The sequence below is a fragment of the Heteronotia binoei genome, chromosome 18, assembly GCF_032191835.1.
Source record: "Heteronotia binoei isolate CCM8104 ecotype False Entrance Well chromosome 18, APGP_CSIRO_Hbin_v1, whole genome shotgun sequence".
Classification (NCBI taxonomy): Eukaryota; Metazoa; Chordata; class Lepidosauria; order Squamata; family Gekkonidae; genus Heteronotia; species Heteronotia binoei.
Genome location: NC_083240.1, coordinates 29403264 through 29418432, shown reverse-complemented (window position 1 = coordinate 29418432; position 15169 = coordinate 29403264). Strand labels below are relative to the sequence as shown.

The window sequence follows — 15169 nt, the reverse complement described above, 5'->3', positions numbered from 1 at the left end:
TGAGACTTTGAACGAAGAGGGGGGGGGAAAGGTAAGATTAAATCCCCTGTGCAAGCACCAGTCGTTTCCAACTCTGGGGTGATGTCACATCACGTTTTCACGACAGACTTTTTATGGGGTGGTTTGCCATTGCCTTCCCCAGTCATCTAGTTTCCCCCCAGCAAGCTGGGTACTCATTTTACCAACCTTGGAAGGATGGCTGAGTCAACCTTGAGCCAGCTACCTGAACCCAGCTTCCGTCAGGATTGAATTCAGGTCATGAGCGGAGAGCTTGGACTGCAGTACTGCAGCTTTACCACTCTGCACCATGGGGCTGCCCCATGCCTAACTCTTAAATAAAATAGGACTTGCTTTTGAGTGGACTTACTTAGGATCATCCCTCTGGGCATGTTCTCATAACGATGAGGCACACCATCTATGCAGCGTGTTCTCCACCCACTGATTTTTTTGGGGAATGGAGGTAATTTTCTACTAACAGCTCAGTCCAGGGTGGTAGTTAAGTCTTTGTCTTGCTCCACTAACTGTGTGGTTAAGACAGTTTGTCAGATGTAAGCCAAATTTGCCTAAAGCTTGCTTTGTAGGTTACTCATGGTTCTGGCTCTGTTATTGCAGAAAGATATACAAATTTGCCCTTTTAAACTTCTTTTCCCCCCTTCCTGTTTTGTCACTGTGACTATTTTCATTGCTGATGTTTCCAGTTTTATGTTGTACAGCACTAATATGCGATGGATGCAGAAATGATGGTAGAATCATCATCATGAAGAAACAGAAAATAGCACTAAAAATAAAGACTATCACTCTGCGCCATGGGGCTCATTCTGATAAGAGAACTTAACTGCAAATGGTTCAATCTTTGCCCCCTTCAAAACACTATGGCCCTGTTCAGACGCAACTGTTTCATACCAGATTAAAAGTGGCTGATCAGACAGCAACATCTGCCTCCCGGTATTAACTCGTAGTAGCCCCCCCCCCCAATCCCTCTCGGAACTGGAGTATTTTGTCACCTGCTCTTTTGTGGTGTTTTTTTAGTTCTCTGGTTTTATCTCATAGTTTCTCCGTCTGGATAGTTCTCGACCAGCTTCCAGATGTCTGAAGGCTGTCCCGGAGCAAAAGGAGCCTCAGATATCCAGTTTACGGTCACCATTTTTATGGGAGTTTGATCAATAATATCCGGAACAAAGATATTCGAATAGAACCGGGTCAGTTTAACACGGACTCAACACGGTGTGAACAGGGCCTTAGTGTGACACCAAGCACCTCAGAGGAAGGACTGAGCTCCTTGGCAGGCTTTCTACAGGCAAAGCAGGTTTTTAAAGTATTTTGCACATCACCTCCTGCCTGACCCTTTTATACTGGAGATGCCAGAGACCAGTGTTCCCTCTAAACTGAGTTAGCGTGAGCCAGCTCACAGATTTTTAGCCTCCAGCTTACACATTTTTGTCTTAGCCAGTAAGGATTGTCCCAGAGCACACTAATTTATGCAGCAGCTCACAACTTTCATGCCACTAGCTCACGAAGTAGAATTTTTGCTCACAAGACTCTGCAGCTTAGAGGGAACATTGCCAAGGACTGAACTGAGAGCCAGTTTGGTCTAGTGGTTAAGTGTGCTGACTCTTATCTGGGAGAACCGGGTTTGGATTCCCCACTCCTCCACTTGCAGCTGCTGGGATGGCCTTGGGTCAGCCATAGCTCTTGCAGTTGTTGTCCTTGAAAGGGCAGCTGCTGTGAGAGGCCTCTCAGCCCCACCCACCTCACAGGGTGTCTGTTGGGGGGGGGGGAGAAAGTATAGGAGATTGCCTGATGCTGAGAGCTTGTTCAATCTTTGCCCCCTTCCCTTCACACACACAGGATCCTGGTTCAGAAACTAACTCTGGGGATCTGTGCTGCATGAGACGGAGCATCCCTTTTGTGTGCCTGGCCACAAACCAGGATACTAAACCATGTGAGGTTCAGAAGTCTGGTCTGCACACCTGCATTTGCACATAATGCATAACTCGAGTTAGTTTCAAACAGGGATTCTCCAAACGAGAAACAGGGTGGGGAGAAGGGGGAGGGTGTCTCCCCCACCCGGTTCCAAGCTAAGCTCACCCACATCCTAGCTGGTTAGAAGTGATACCCAAATCCAGCTAAGCGTTTGGGGGTCGGGAGGAGGGACCATTCATTATATACAGGCAAGGTGTTCAGTTGCATTTATTTTCCTTCCTTCTTTCTTCAAATTGTACAAAATCCACCCAAAAATTCACACTTCCAAGAACAGCAGGCGTGTTTCAAATGTGAGAGCTGGACTTCACCACGCCAGTCAGCCATCACCAAGTTCTCCAAGTGTTTACATTTTCCAACCACGATGAATGTTTCAGACTATCAACTCTCTCTCTCTCTGTGTCTCATCGCCTGGGTTTCCAAACAAGAGTCCAGCACCTAAGGGTAAAAGCACAGGAAACGGAGCCCCATTCCGCAGGGCTGAGGCCTTCCCCTTGGTTTCGGGGCCTACTGGCATTTCACAAACTGCTTCAGACCTTCGAGGAATCGAATGTATTCTTGGTGCTCCAGAGCTGTGCTGAGCTCTATCAGCTCATCCGCAAATGTGTTGTCCACTCCTCGGTCCGCCAAGAAATCCATTAAGTGGTCATACAAGGCCTGGAAAGGGAAAAAAATATATAGGGCGTTGTACGAAGCATGTTCACACATTGCACAGCACAAACCAGGAACTACAGGGACCTGTGGCTGACCCTGGTTTTCTGAGGACCACACGGTGTGTGTGGTACACGTTCAGAGTGAGGCTGCAACATGTAGACTAAAAGGTAAAGGTAGTCCTCTGTGCAAGCACCGGGTCATTACCTACCCATGGGGTGACGTCACATCAGGATGTTTTCTTGGCAGACTTTTTACGGGGTGGTTTGCCATTGCCTTCCCCAGTCATCTACTCCCCCCCCCCCCCGCAAGCTGGGGACTCATTTTGCTGATCTCAGAAGAATGGAAGGCTGAGTCAATCTCGAGCCAGTTACATGAACCCAGCTTCCGCTGGGATCGAACTCAGGTCGAGAGCAGAGAGTTTGGACTGCAGCACTGCAAGCTTACCACTCTGCGCCACGGGGCTCCTATAACATGTAGACTACTAATAATTTATTTATTTTATTAGAAGGTTTATAGCCCACCCTCCTCTGCAAAGTGGGGCTCGGGGCAGGTCACAACAGTGTTAAGAACAATAAGGATAGATTAACTATTTAAAAATTAACCATTTGATTTGAACCATTTAAGAATTTAAATTATAGATTAACCATTTACTTCATTTGTACCCTGCCTTTCCCCCCACTAAGAGCCCCATGGCACAGAGAGTTAAAGCTGCAGTACTGCAGTCCTAACATCTGCTCATGACCTGAGTTCAATCCCCTGGGAAGCTGGATTCAGGTAGTCGGCTCAAGGTTGATTCAGCCTTCCATCCTTCCGAGGTTGGTAAAACGAGTACCCAGATTGCTGAGGGGAAAGCGTAGATGACTGGGGAAGGCAATGGCGAACCACCCCGTAAAAAGTCTGCCGTGAAAACTTTGTGAAACCAACATCACCCCAGAGTCGGAAATGACTGGTGCTTGCACAGGGGACTTTTCCTTTCTCCCCATTGGGGAACCCAAAGCAGTTTATGCTGTTCTCCTCACTTCCGTTTTATCTTCACAACAGCCCTGGGAGGTAGATGAAGTTAGGAGTGTGTGACTGGCCCAAGGTCACCCAGTCAAGTTTCCGTGGCATGCGTGAGGTTTTGAACCCAGATCTCCCAGACACTAGTCCAGCCCTCTTAACCACTACCCCACACTGGCTCAGATTAATCACACTTCATCAGATCAAGTGATGCTTTCAAAATTAACCTGGACAGTCCTCCTTAGAAGTCATGGATTGGATCTGCCAGAAATGTCAACTGGAAATTTCTGTCTACAGAATACTACGTTCTCTCCTCACCACACGCTGTAACCCCAAAATGCCCCTCTGAAATACTGTTCTCAGCAGATGGGGACCACTCCCCCCTCCCCAAGGACAGCATAAGGGAGGAATCAAGAGGTTGGAATTAGCAAAAATTACACCACCATTCATTTTGCAAAGTGGGAAATTTGCCAGTGGATCTAAGCCAGTCCTCCCTTCCCCCCCCCCTCCAAAAAAGGTCACAAGGCCTGGTTCACACATGCAAGAGAATATGGTGGGAATGAGATGGCAGAGCCCTGAGATGGAACCACTGCAGATGGCAGGTGAGAGATTCCAGCTGCTCATGTCCCTCTATGGAAAAACCCACTACAAACAGAAAAGTCAGTGGGACCGGGAGAGATTCCCCTTCCCTCTCTGCTTGTGGTTTTCTATCCACAGAGAAGCTTTATGCATAGGCACCTCATTATCCTGCATCACGAGATTCTGGGAGTACAAACTTTCAAGAGTCAAACCTCCTTGGATGAGGAAAGCGCTGACTCTTGAACACTTCAACCCCGAAAACCTTCTTGGTCCCTCAGGTGCCATGGGACTCAAAACTGGCTCTTCCACTGCAGCCCAACACAACCACCCTTTGAAACTACTGCGGGAGGCTGATAAAATTTACTTTAAAAAGCTGTGCCATAACTTCAGGGGCAAAATACTCCTTAGACACAGAATCGTCCCACCACCACCACATATGAAGCTACCTTATACTGAATCAGACCCTGGGTCCATCAAAGTCAGTATTGTCTTCTCAGACTGGCAGTGTTGGCACTCCAGGGTCTCAAGATGAGGTTTTTCACGCCTATTTGCCAGGACCCTTTTTAGTTGGAGATGCCAGGGATTGAACTTGGGGCCTTCTGCTTACCAAGCAGATGCTCTACCACTGAGCCACCATCTGGCAGCTTGGAGAATGCATTTATAGTTAAAAGTTGCTTTCTTCTCCCTCCCACACGTATTGCATTAAAACGGCAGCTATTCTGCCTGTTTTACCACAAGCTGGGGGCAATCAGTAAAAACCAATAAACAACCTGTCCTCTAAATAGATTATCTAATTCAAGAGCCCCCAACCTGGTGCCCATGAATGCCAGGGCATCCACTGACAACTTGCTTGGCACCCAGTTTTTAGAAAGTGGGTGGGAAAAGGCAAGGCTCTTGCTCCGCATGGCTTTGGATTGGGCCCAGGAGATCTGATTGCCTGTGCAGATTAAACACAATGTTGTTGTCTCAGCAGCAGGCAGGGGTGGCCAAACTGCAGCTCGGGAGCCACGTGTGGCTCTTTCACATGTATCATGTGGCTCTCAAAGCCCCCACTGCCCCATCAGGTGGCTTGGAGGAGGCAATTCTCTCTTTGACAGCTTGGAGAACGCATTTAAAATTAAAGTTGTTTTCTTTACCCTCTCTCCTTCCACCTATTTCCTTCCTTCTTTACAGCTCTCGAATATATGATGTTCATGTCTTGTGGCTCTCAAACATCTGACATTCATTCTGTGTGGCTCTTACGTTAAGTAAGTTTGGCCACTCCTGCTCTATTCTTTCTCACTCCTCTTTCCTAGTGTATTTTTATATAGCTCCTGTTCCTCCCCACCCCGCACTTGGAACAGCGTGTGATTGCTCCTACCACCCTGTCTCAGAATTTCAAAAGTACCCACAGACTCAGAAAAGTTGGGGACCCCTGGCCCAATTTACTTTTCCTTCAACTTAACTCTATTAAATGTAATGTAAAACAGGTAAGCATCTTTCAAAGTTAGAATAAGCATATCTGCACGTGCACAAATCCACCAAGCTATACACAAGTCAGGGGTTCTTTTTGCGGCATGTTTGTAAGTCCAGCTTGCACCTGCCCTTACCCAGTCGAGAGAGTCCGTGTTGAGGGTGTAATTATTTTCTCGCCACTCTGAGTCTCCTGTAGGCTGGAAGCTCACCTCCCGGATGGCGAAAATGTCGTTCTCTTCTTCCTCACCGTGACCAATCTGATGAAGAGGGCAACGAAATGTCAACCGGAGTTCAGAAGGATGGGAAAGAGAATCTCCTGCTTCTCAACAGAGGGTGAAAACCCTGAAACTTCACACTCCACGGCAATTAAGAAGTGCTTTAAAAAGGCCCTCAAAGGGCTATGCAGTGTAGAGGTACTTGGACTCACAGTGCAATCTTATGCAGAGTTACTCCAGTCTAAACTATATTGATTTAAAATGGAGTAACACTGTATAGGATGGCACTGCTAGCCATGCTCTTCAGGCTAGGTTCTCACAAACAGCAAGTGAACCGTGAAACCAGGGTTATTATTGTCAACCCCTTCCGACTGCAGACAAGGGCATGCATGATCAAAGGTTCTCACAAAAGGAACTACTTCTATGAATACGAATAGGGACTAAATTACCAGGAAGGAAGATAGGCTAGAACTCTTCTCCCTGACAGACTAACTTTCCAAGAACAGGTAACCAGGTGGGGAAGGAGGGAGCATACACTTGAAGATAAACTAAAAGACACACCCAGAATCATCCTGGGATGCATCAAGTTCTAGTCTCTTGCACATTTTTGTTAGGCACATAAGAAGAGCTCTTCAGGATCAGACTAGCTGGTCCAGCCCCCTACCTCTCACACAGCAGCCAGACAGTTCCTCTGGACACACAACAACAGGGCATGGATGCTGAGGCCTTCCCCTCCTGTTGCCTCCCAGCACTGGCATTCAGAGGCTGACTGCCTCTGTATGTGGAGGTTCTCTTTAGTCACCATGACTGACTTATCTACCATTCATCCGTCCAATCCCCTCTTAAAACTGCCTGAGTCAGCTATTGCTACATCCTCTCTTCACAGCCAATGAGCAAACACAACACCAACCTCGTCCTCAGGATAATGGCAGTCTAGGACAAGCGTCTGTTTGGTGTCATCCTTGGTCACTTCAACGACAAAATTCGGGGTCGAGGTCAGCTCAGGCTGTAGGGGAGAGAGGACAATGGGGACCATGTCATCACCTGAGGCCAAAACAGGAACAAGAGCGGAGGGTGGCCCTTGGACTTGCCCAAGTTGCAACATAACAGACACCCGACAAGCATCACCCAGTAAAAGTCAAACACTTTGAAGCCCTCTGGTTTTCATGGGAGCTTTCTGAACATCTGCTTGACAAACTGTCTCCCACTGAGGTCTAGTGGGACTTCAGACACGACCAGTTTAAGCACTGGTTACTGATTGTCCCATTCTGTTGACTGTACTGACTCACTGCGTGCAATCCATCGTGAGTCCTTGTGAAAAAGGCAAACAATAAGTAACGTAAATAAAAGATCAATTAAAATAAAAAATTCTAACGACTCTTGGTTAACAGTAATTCTTCGGCTTCCGTGCCCTTCCTTCGGCAAAGGTGGCAGGGAAAAATCCATATAAATCTTCTTAAAAAACACCTTTAAATCTTGTTCATCACGTCATGCATTTTAAAACTCCAAACAGCCATAAATCACGAGGCCCAGATTAATAGGAAAAAAAAGAGGTTCACGCTCAAAAAAACAAAAATCCTCCCTGACTTATTGAGAATTATATAAAAAGTTTTAGCACACACTGAATTCTAGTATTATAGAACATGGTGTAATGTAGACACACCATTGAATGCACACTCGAGAATCTTAAAAGATCGCCTTTAAAAAACCGAGTTTCTGAAAATGCAGGATACACACAACATGGCCCCCAACTCAGTGATTAACACTGAAGATGATGAACAGTCCAAAGAGCACCCCTCCCCTCACTTACCTCTTGCTCTTCAGATTTCTGTCCTTCCTGGGGCTCATCAAAGCTGGGAGGGATGCTGTTGTTGATGTTGAAGGAAATGGTGATCCTACAAAGTGACACAGCGACAGTTGGGGATCAGTTCCCGGAAAGCAGGACACACCAACAGCCCGCTTCCTTACCCATTAGAAGGGCCCTTGGAAGGAGAGGCTTCCAAGGCTACAGCCTATGAAGGACCTCAAGAGGGAATGTGTTTCTATGAAGTCCACTTCTCCAAATCTGCCGCTTCCCCCAAAGGGGGATTAACACATGTTATTCACTGCCACAGGAGGTGGTGGCAGCTACAAGCATAGACAGCTTCAAGAGAGGATTGGATAAGCAAATGGAGCAGAGATCCATCAGTGGCTATCAGCCACAGCGTATTGTTGGAACTCTCTGTCTGGGGCAGTGATGCTCTATATTCTTGGTGCTTGGGGGGGGGGGGCAAGTGGGAGGACTTCGAGCCCCACTGGTGGACCTCCTGATGGCACTAGGTTTTTTTGGCCACTGTGTGACACAGAGTGTTGGACTGGATGGGCCATGGGCCTGATCCAACATGGCTTCTCTTATGTTCTTATGTTCTCCAGGGGAACTGGTTTCTGTAGTCTGGAGGTCAGTTATAATGCTGGAAGAAATCCCAGGCCTCACTGGGAGGCTGGAAGCTCCACTCCTGCCCTGTTTACCTGCGGGGATGCCCCAGTGAATCTGATGGGCATGACGGTAGCCAAATGCATTTGGGGCTCCCAATGTGGAGAACAGGGAGGGGCATAAATGAAGTAAATATAATAAATCAATAATGAACATTAAACAGGGAAGCCATGTTCAGTCAATTCATTGGCAAATTAACCCAAAAGGCTTTGATCAATTAAAATGGGGGGGGGGGGGGGCTCCTGCAACGAATTCAGCAGCAGATTTTAAGTTAATTTAATTCAAGTGATTAAACTCAACATAGCGATATTATAAACAAAATGGCTTGGATCCTATGCTATACAAATTGAACTGCCCCTCATAAATGTCTCTCCCCCATAACAATCTTCTGTGCCCCCAAAGTTGTTTCCCTGTGGGTCAGTGGACCCCCCGAGATTCACTACGTGAAGGGTCTAAGGGGGGGGGGAGGGGCTGCAGCATGATGCCATAAATCAGTAAAGACTGTGTACATGACCTACTACTGTAAGCAAGAAAAGATCCTGTTGTATCTTTATGAACCGTTGTGTTCGTAAGGATAACACTGTTGTGTTATCCTTGGTGTAGTGGTTAAGAACAGCAGACTCCAGTCTGAAGGATTAGATTCCCCGCTTGAAGCCAGCTGGGTGACCTTGGGCAAGTCACAGCACTCTCAGCCTAAAAATAAGCACAGCTCGCCGCCTAGTGGTGCCAAAAAGAGCTACAGCTTCAGGCAGCCAATCAATCCTTCAGGATCTCCTGGCTATGCCATATGATGATTTATTTTTATTTACACCACTGTAGTTAATGTCATGTTTATCATTAAACAAAAGGGATCATTAATTTAACATTTTTATTACTTACAACAGCCGTGCAAGGCAGGCCACCTTCACTGGTATTACTCTCATATTTGCAGATGGAGGAAAGCATGGCTTGCTGAAAGCCAAGGAACGTATTTGTGGCACAGGCTGATGTGAGTCAAGGGCCTTCCAAATCACACCTCATTTTCCTTCCCACTACACTATACAACATATTTACTTAGCATTGCTGCATTGAGCCCGCCTGGGCGAGGAGGACGGGATACAAATCGAGTAAAATAAATAAATAAAAATGTGTGTGAGAGAGTGTAGGAGTCCCCTGATTCACAGCCCTAACCCCAGTTAGAACTTTCTGCCCTCCCACAGGAGGGGTACCTGTCATTGTCCAGACCAGTTCTTTTAAATCTCCCACTTCTAGCCTGTGACCCAAACAACATGTGCAATCCATTTCCGTCACGATTTCCAGGTTCTCCAGAGACACAATTAAACTGATAATGTGGTTCGCTGGCAGAGCATCTGTTTGGCATGCAAAAGTCCCAGGTTCAATCCCTGGCAACTCCAGTTAAGGATCAGGTAGGAGGTGATGGGAAAGACCTCTGCCCTGAGAACCTGGAGAGCTGCCACCAGTCTAAGTATTAGTAGACCATACTGACTTTGATGGTCTGATTCAGCATCACTTACGTTTCTCCGGCAACTTTCCGAACCAGCTTGGCTTCTGTGCCCTGAACGTCCAGCTCCCACCCGCCGGACATTTTAGGCAAAGTTTTGTTTTTCTGGATTTTCTTCTCCTCCTTAATCTCATCTGTCAGAAACTCTGCAAAAGCTTTATCACCTGTAGGTCAGGTGGAGAGAAAAAAAACAGCAATGTCATGCTATGAACCACCAAGGTACCTTCCTCCGCTAGCTCCAAAGGGCCTTGATTTCTGTAACTTCAATTGGGTCGTCAGCATATTTAGCACTTCACAGAGTAACAAAGCCGGCTTTGGGGGGGGGGGGACAGAATGATTTTATGATATTTTGACACCCACACCCCACCAGTCAAAACTCGATTCCCAAAAGGGTTCACATGATTCAAAGTCTATTTTATAACTTTTAAAATATAGTGTTAAAGGGAGAAAGAAGTTGTGAGTGGTAAATGTTGGGAGAGCTGGTTTGGTGTAGTGGTTAAGTGTGCAGACTCTTATCTGGGAGAACCCGGTTTGATTCCCCACTCCTCCACTTGCAGCTGCTGGGATGGCCTTGGGTCAGCCATAGCTCTGGCAGAGGTTGTCCTTGAAAGGGCAGCTGCTGTGAGAGCCCTCTCCAGCCCCACCCACCTCACAGGGTGTTTGTTGTGGGGGAGGAAGGTAAAGGAGATTGTGAGCCGCTCTGAGACTCTTCGGAGTGGAGGGCGGGATATAAATCCAATATCTTCTTCTTCTTCTTCTTAAAAACAAGGGCCTACTGCCCACTGATCAGCCACACTGGCCAAAATACCAGAAGGTGGGAGCAGGTTGGGCCCCTTACTGTCTAGTTGGACAGAACACCACACACTGCATAGCTATCATCCTATGAATTTTGAGGAACAAAAAAGATTGAATATAACAACCAATATCCTCTCAGGCAGCTCAATTTGAATGTTTAACTTTTTTTTTTTAAAAAAAGGAAGGCCTAGAGATTTCCTTTTTTAAAAAAATAAAAGCTAAAAATTCATATTAAGCTCCCTGAGAGCATATTGGTTAGTTACAGTCAATCCTTTTAAGGCTCTGAATTGGAAGAATTACACCACTTTGAGGGAACTTTCTCATAACTGAAAAAAAAAACCCACCCACCAAGACATAAAAAATGTAATAAAACCCAACATTTACCACTCACAACTTCTTTCCCACTTTAACAGTATATTTTTTCAAGCTATAAGATTCCAAATGTTTGAACCTTTCCTACAGGGAAGATGCAGTCTATCACCTATCTCTCTCCTTACGAAAACCATACTACAAAATTACACACTCGGGGGAAAACACAGATCAGAGTCTCTCTTCCAGCATCCCACTAAGTTTCAAAGAAGCCACCCAGGAGTCCTTGAAAAGTCAACAAGCAGGGCACAGGGAAATGGTATTTGAGGATGAACTTCTCCCTCTGGAGTCTCCTTTGTCACTGACTAGGGTTGCCAACCTCCAGATGCTGGTTGGAGATCTCCTGCAACTACAGCTGATCTCTGGGCGACAGAGATCAGTTCCCCTGGGAAAAAATGGCTGCCTTAGAAGGTGGACTGTACCGCATTGTGGTCTGCTGAGCTCCCTCCCCTCCCTAAACCCGCCTTCCTCAGGCTGCGCCCCCCAAAATCTCCAGGTATTTGGAGCTGTCGACCCTATCGCTAACAGACCTCCCCGTTGCCCTCAAACCTATATTCATCTAGAAACTTCCTCTCCCACTTTGAATCTCAATACTAGAGCCGGCGCCTCGGTCATTTCGATGGCCGTTTTTGAGAGCTAAAAGCTGCTTTCATTCACATTATTCCTCCCCCAAAAAGAAGTCCAAAGGTTTTCCTGTAACGTTACAACGGCCATGCCGGATGGATTTGGCTAACCACCCACCCCATTTCACCGCTCAGCCGGGATTTGAACCCGGCTCTCCTCGTGCCTAGCCCCCTCCCCCTCCCGTGGCTCGAAAGCCCTGCTCCAAAGCGAGCGGAGCCCCTAGCGAGTCAGCGCTCCCCGCAGCCTCTCGGGCGCGCCAAAGGCCGCTCCACGCCCGGCGCTTCTCCCAAGCCCACGTGCGCGCTCGGCTGCGCTCACCCTCGGTGTGGAGCCCCCCGCAGGTGCAGGCCAGCGAGGGCGAGGCCCGGGGACCGCGCAGGAGACCGCTTCGGCCCTGCCCGTCGCCGCACAGCAGCCACAAGGAGCGGGTGAAGGGGCGGGCGGCCGCGGCGGGCGCCAGGGCGGCGGGCAGGCGAGGCGCGGCGAGGCGCAGCTGCGCTTGGAGGGGCCGGAGCGCCAAAGCGGCCACGGCCGGGCGGAGAGCGCGAGCCAGCAGCATCTCGGCGGCGACAGAGGACGAAGGAAGACGAGGCGAGCGGGGCGGACGCACGTGGGCCACAGGGAGGCGGCGCAGCGGGACCCAGAGCCGGAAGGACCCGCGAGAGGAAGCGCCGGAAGGGAAGGAGAGGGAAGGCAACGCAAGCCACCGCCTGCCCAGGATCTCTTGCGCCCCAGGCTGGCTATTCGGCGTTCTGCACACGCGCCCAAGATGACGACAGTTAGACGAAATAGCAAGAGGCCGCCTGTGAAACCATAATTACTAATACTCCGTGGGTAGCTGGGGACCTGTTTTTTGAGACAGAGGCACCAGATTTTCAGCATAGCAACTGGTGCCTCGTCTCAAAACACTCCCCCTCCCTAAGTTGCAAAAAGATTGGACCAAGGGGCCCAATGCTATGAGCCCCCAAAGAAGGTGCCTCCATCCTCCGTTATTTCCAACGGAAGGTAAGGATTTAAAAGCATAGTCCCTTTTGTGATGGCCCTAGGGCATTTTTTGTAGCAGGAACTACTTTGCATATTAGGCCACACACCCCTGATGTAGCCAATCCTCCTGGAGCTTACAGGGCTCTTCTTACAGGGCCTATTGTAAGATCCTCCAGGAGGATTGGCTACATCAGGGGTGTGTGGCCTAATATGCAAAGGAGTTCCTGTTACAAAAAAAGCCCTAAAACTCCCTTTGGCGTTTGATAGTGCTTCTCACACTCTTGCTCCTGGATCCACTCCAAAAGTCCCCAGATATTTTCAGACTCAGACCTGGCAACCCTAGCTTCCAGAGACTCATCCTCACCGTTCCTCTTCCTCCTGCTGTCACTTTTGGGTCCTATTGTGAAAACTCCTGCTTTAACTGATATTCAACTGTCCCCATGTTCTGTCTCTTCTGGAACATCTGCCCTGCTGAACACAGTTTGAGGGACAGGTGGGGTTATTTGGCCAATTTATAACATTTTCAAGCCCTACAAGTTTGTAAACATTTTATTTGGGTCTAAATCTGCCTTAGGTAATATTTTCTGCCCAGCTCTCTGTGACCTTGGGTGAGTTGCCTCCTAGAGGACTGTGAGGGGACTAAACAAGAACCACACATGCAACCATCAGCTCCTTTGAAGGAAGACGGGATAGAAAGGCAAGAATGATATGAGCTATCTTCATACAAGGAGCTGCTTGATCAAGACCAGTGAATGAATGGAGTCAGATCAGCAGTCTGTCTAGCCCAGGACTCTTTGCTTGGAAGCGGCTCCGCATGTCTCAAAAGAGTGTGTTGGAACAGTTAACCGGACCGATTTTAACTGGAGGTACCATGAGTGAACCTGTGTCTTCCTGTCTTCAAGCCATGCTCTCTTGTGACTGACCTAGTGTTCCATTTCCAGCCAGGATGCTTCTAGAGAGTTTACAGGTACATTACCCTTCTCTTTGTTTTCAGCCTGTAATAATCAAACGCCTAATGCCTCTGCATGTGGAGGTTTCATTTGGCTACTGGAGCTCAGATTCATTGGAAGACTTCTCAGTTTTGTGATATGGCTTGTTGGACTTAGGGCATGAGTGAAATCAGACTGAACTGGGCAAGATCTCTTGACCAAGAAGGGAAACCTCACAATTTATCCCCCCCAGTAGGTTCCTACAAGGTCCTCAAGAGTATTTGTTTTATTTTTTGCCCCCTTCTCTGTCATAATTAGCTCCCAAAACATCTCAAAGGAATAAATAGAAATAAATGTTCTATGCAAAGGGCAGGAAGGACATGTAATGCAGTCTCAGGGCTTTTTTTGAGCAGGAGCGCGCAGGAACACAGGTCTGGCTAGCTTGGTGGCAGGTGTGGCCTAACATGCAAATGAGTTCCTGCTGGGCTTTTCTACAAAAAAAAAAGCCCTGCTCAGTCCTTGCATCTGTGTTAGGGCCTAACACCGGAGCATATGGTTGAACTAATGAGAGCAAGTATGTTTAGTGGCTACAGCAGTGGTACATATTCCATGGCTTGTAGAGAGCCACATTTGCAATTACTGTCAATCAAAACAGCTTCATTCACTTCCGTCCCATCCCTGGCATAAGCCCTGCACCTCAGGGAGGCTCACAGTTTACCTGTTCCTAGGTGGAAACCTCCTGCCAACCACGTCCCATCAGGCAAGGACTCTGCCCACTTCCCTGAAACATAGGGTAGGGGTGATAACACTGGGGAACAGTGCTCGGAGGTAGAGGCAGCAAACTGTCAAAGAGCAAAATCTGTTTCCTCAACCACTGAGTGAGTATCATCAGATCAGAGTGTTGGACTAGGATCTGGGAGACCCAGGTTCGAATTCTCACTCTGCCTCAGAAATTCACTGGATTACCTTGGACCCAATCACACGCTCTCAGCCTAACTACTATTGTGAGGGCACAAGAGAAGAGAGCAAAACAATGTCAGCTGCTTAGGTCCCCATTGTGGGGGGGGGGGGGGAGTGCAGAGAATGCTATGCTTTCAGCTGCTTAAGGAACGCAATGAAATGCTGAGAGATGGAGAAAGAACAGTAGCGTTCTAGTAATGAAATCAATTAGAGAAAGCCTGGAAAACAGTGTATAGTAAAGAAATAAGGCACCATCATACTGTGTGCAATTCTGGTCACTGCACCTCAAAAAGGATATTATAGCATTGGAAAAAGTGCAGAAAAGGGAAACTAGAATGATTAAAGGTTTGGAACACTTTCCCTATGAAGAAAGGTTAAAACGCTTGGGGCTCTTTAGCTTGGAGAAACGTTGACTGCGGGGTGACATGATAGAGGTTTACAAGATTATGCATGGGATGGAGAAGGTAGAGAAAGAAGTACTTTTCTCCCTTTCTCACAATACAAGAACTCGTGGGCATTCGATGAAATTGCTGAGCATATAAATTTTTTGGCCACTGTGTGATACCGAGTGTTGGACTGGATGGGCCATTGGCCTGATCCAACATGGCTTCTCTTATGTTCTTATCAGACTACTGCATTCAAAATTAATAAG

General features: G+C 47.7%; 1 protein-coding gene across 1 annotated transcript; it reads right to left on the bottom strand.

Annotated features, from left to right (window-relative positions):
* Positions 1-2166: 2166 nt before the first annotated feature.
* Positions 2167-12239, bottom strand: C1QBP (complement C1q binding protein). The gene is made up of 6 exons (XM_060259385.1): positions 11963-12239; positions 9870-10020; positions 7693-7777; positions 6793-6888; positions 5802-5924; positions 2167-2637 (listed from the first exon to the last, which is right to left on the bottom strand). The coding sequence occupies exons 1-6, from the start codon at positions 12201-12203 to the stop codon at positions 2488-2490; spliced, it is 846 nt and encodes a 281-aa protein (XP_060115368.1). The 5' UTR covers positions 12204-12239; the 3' UTR covers positions 2167-2487.
* Positions 12240-15169: the final 2930 nt, after the last annotated feature.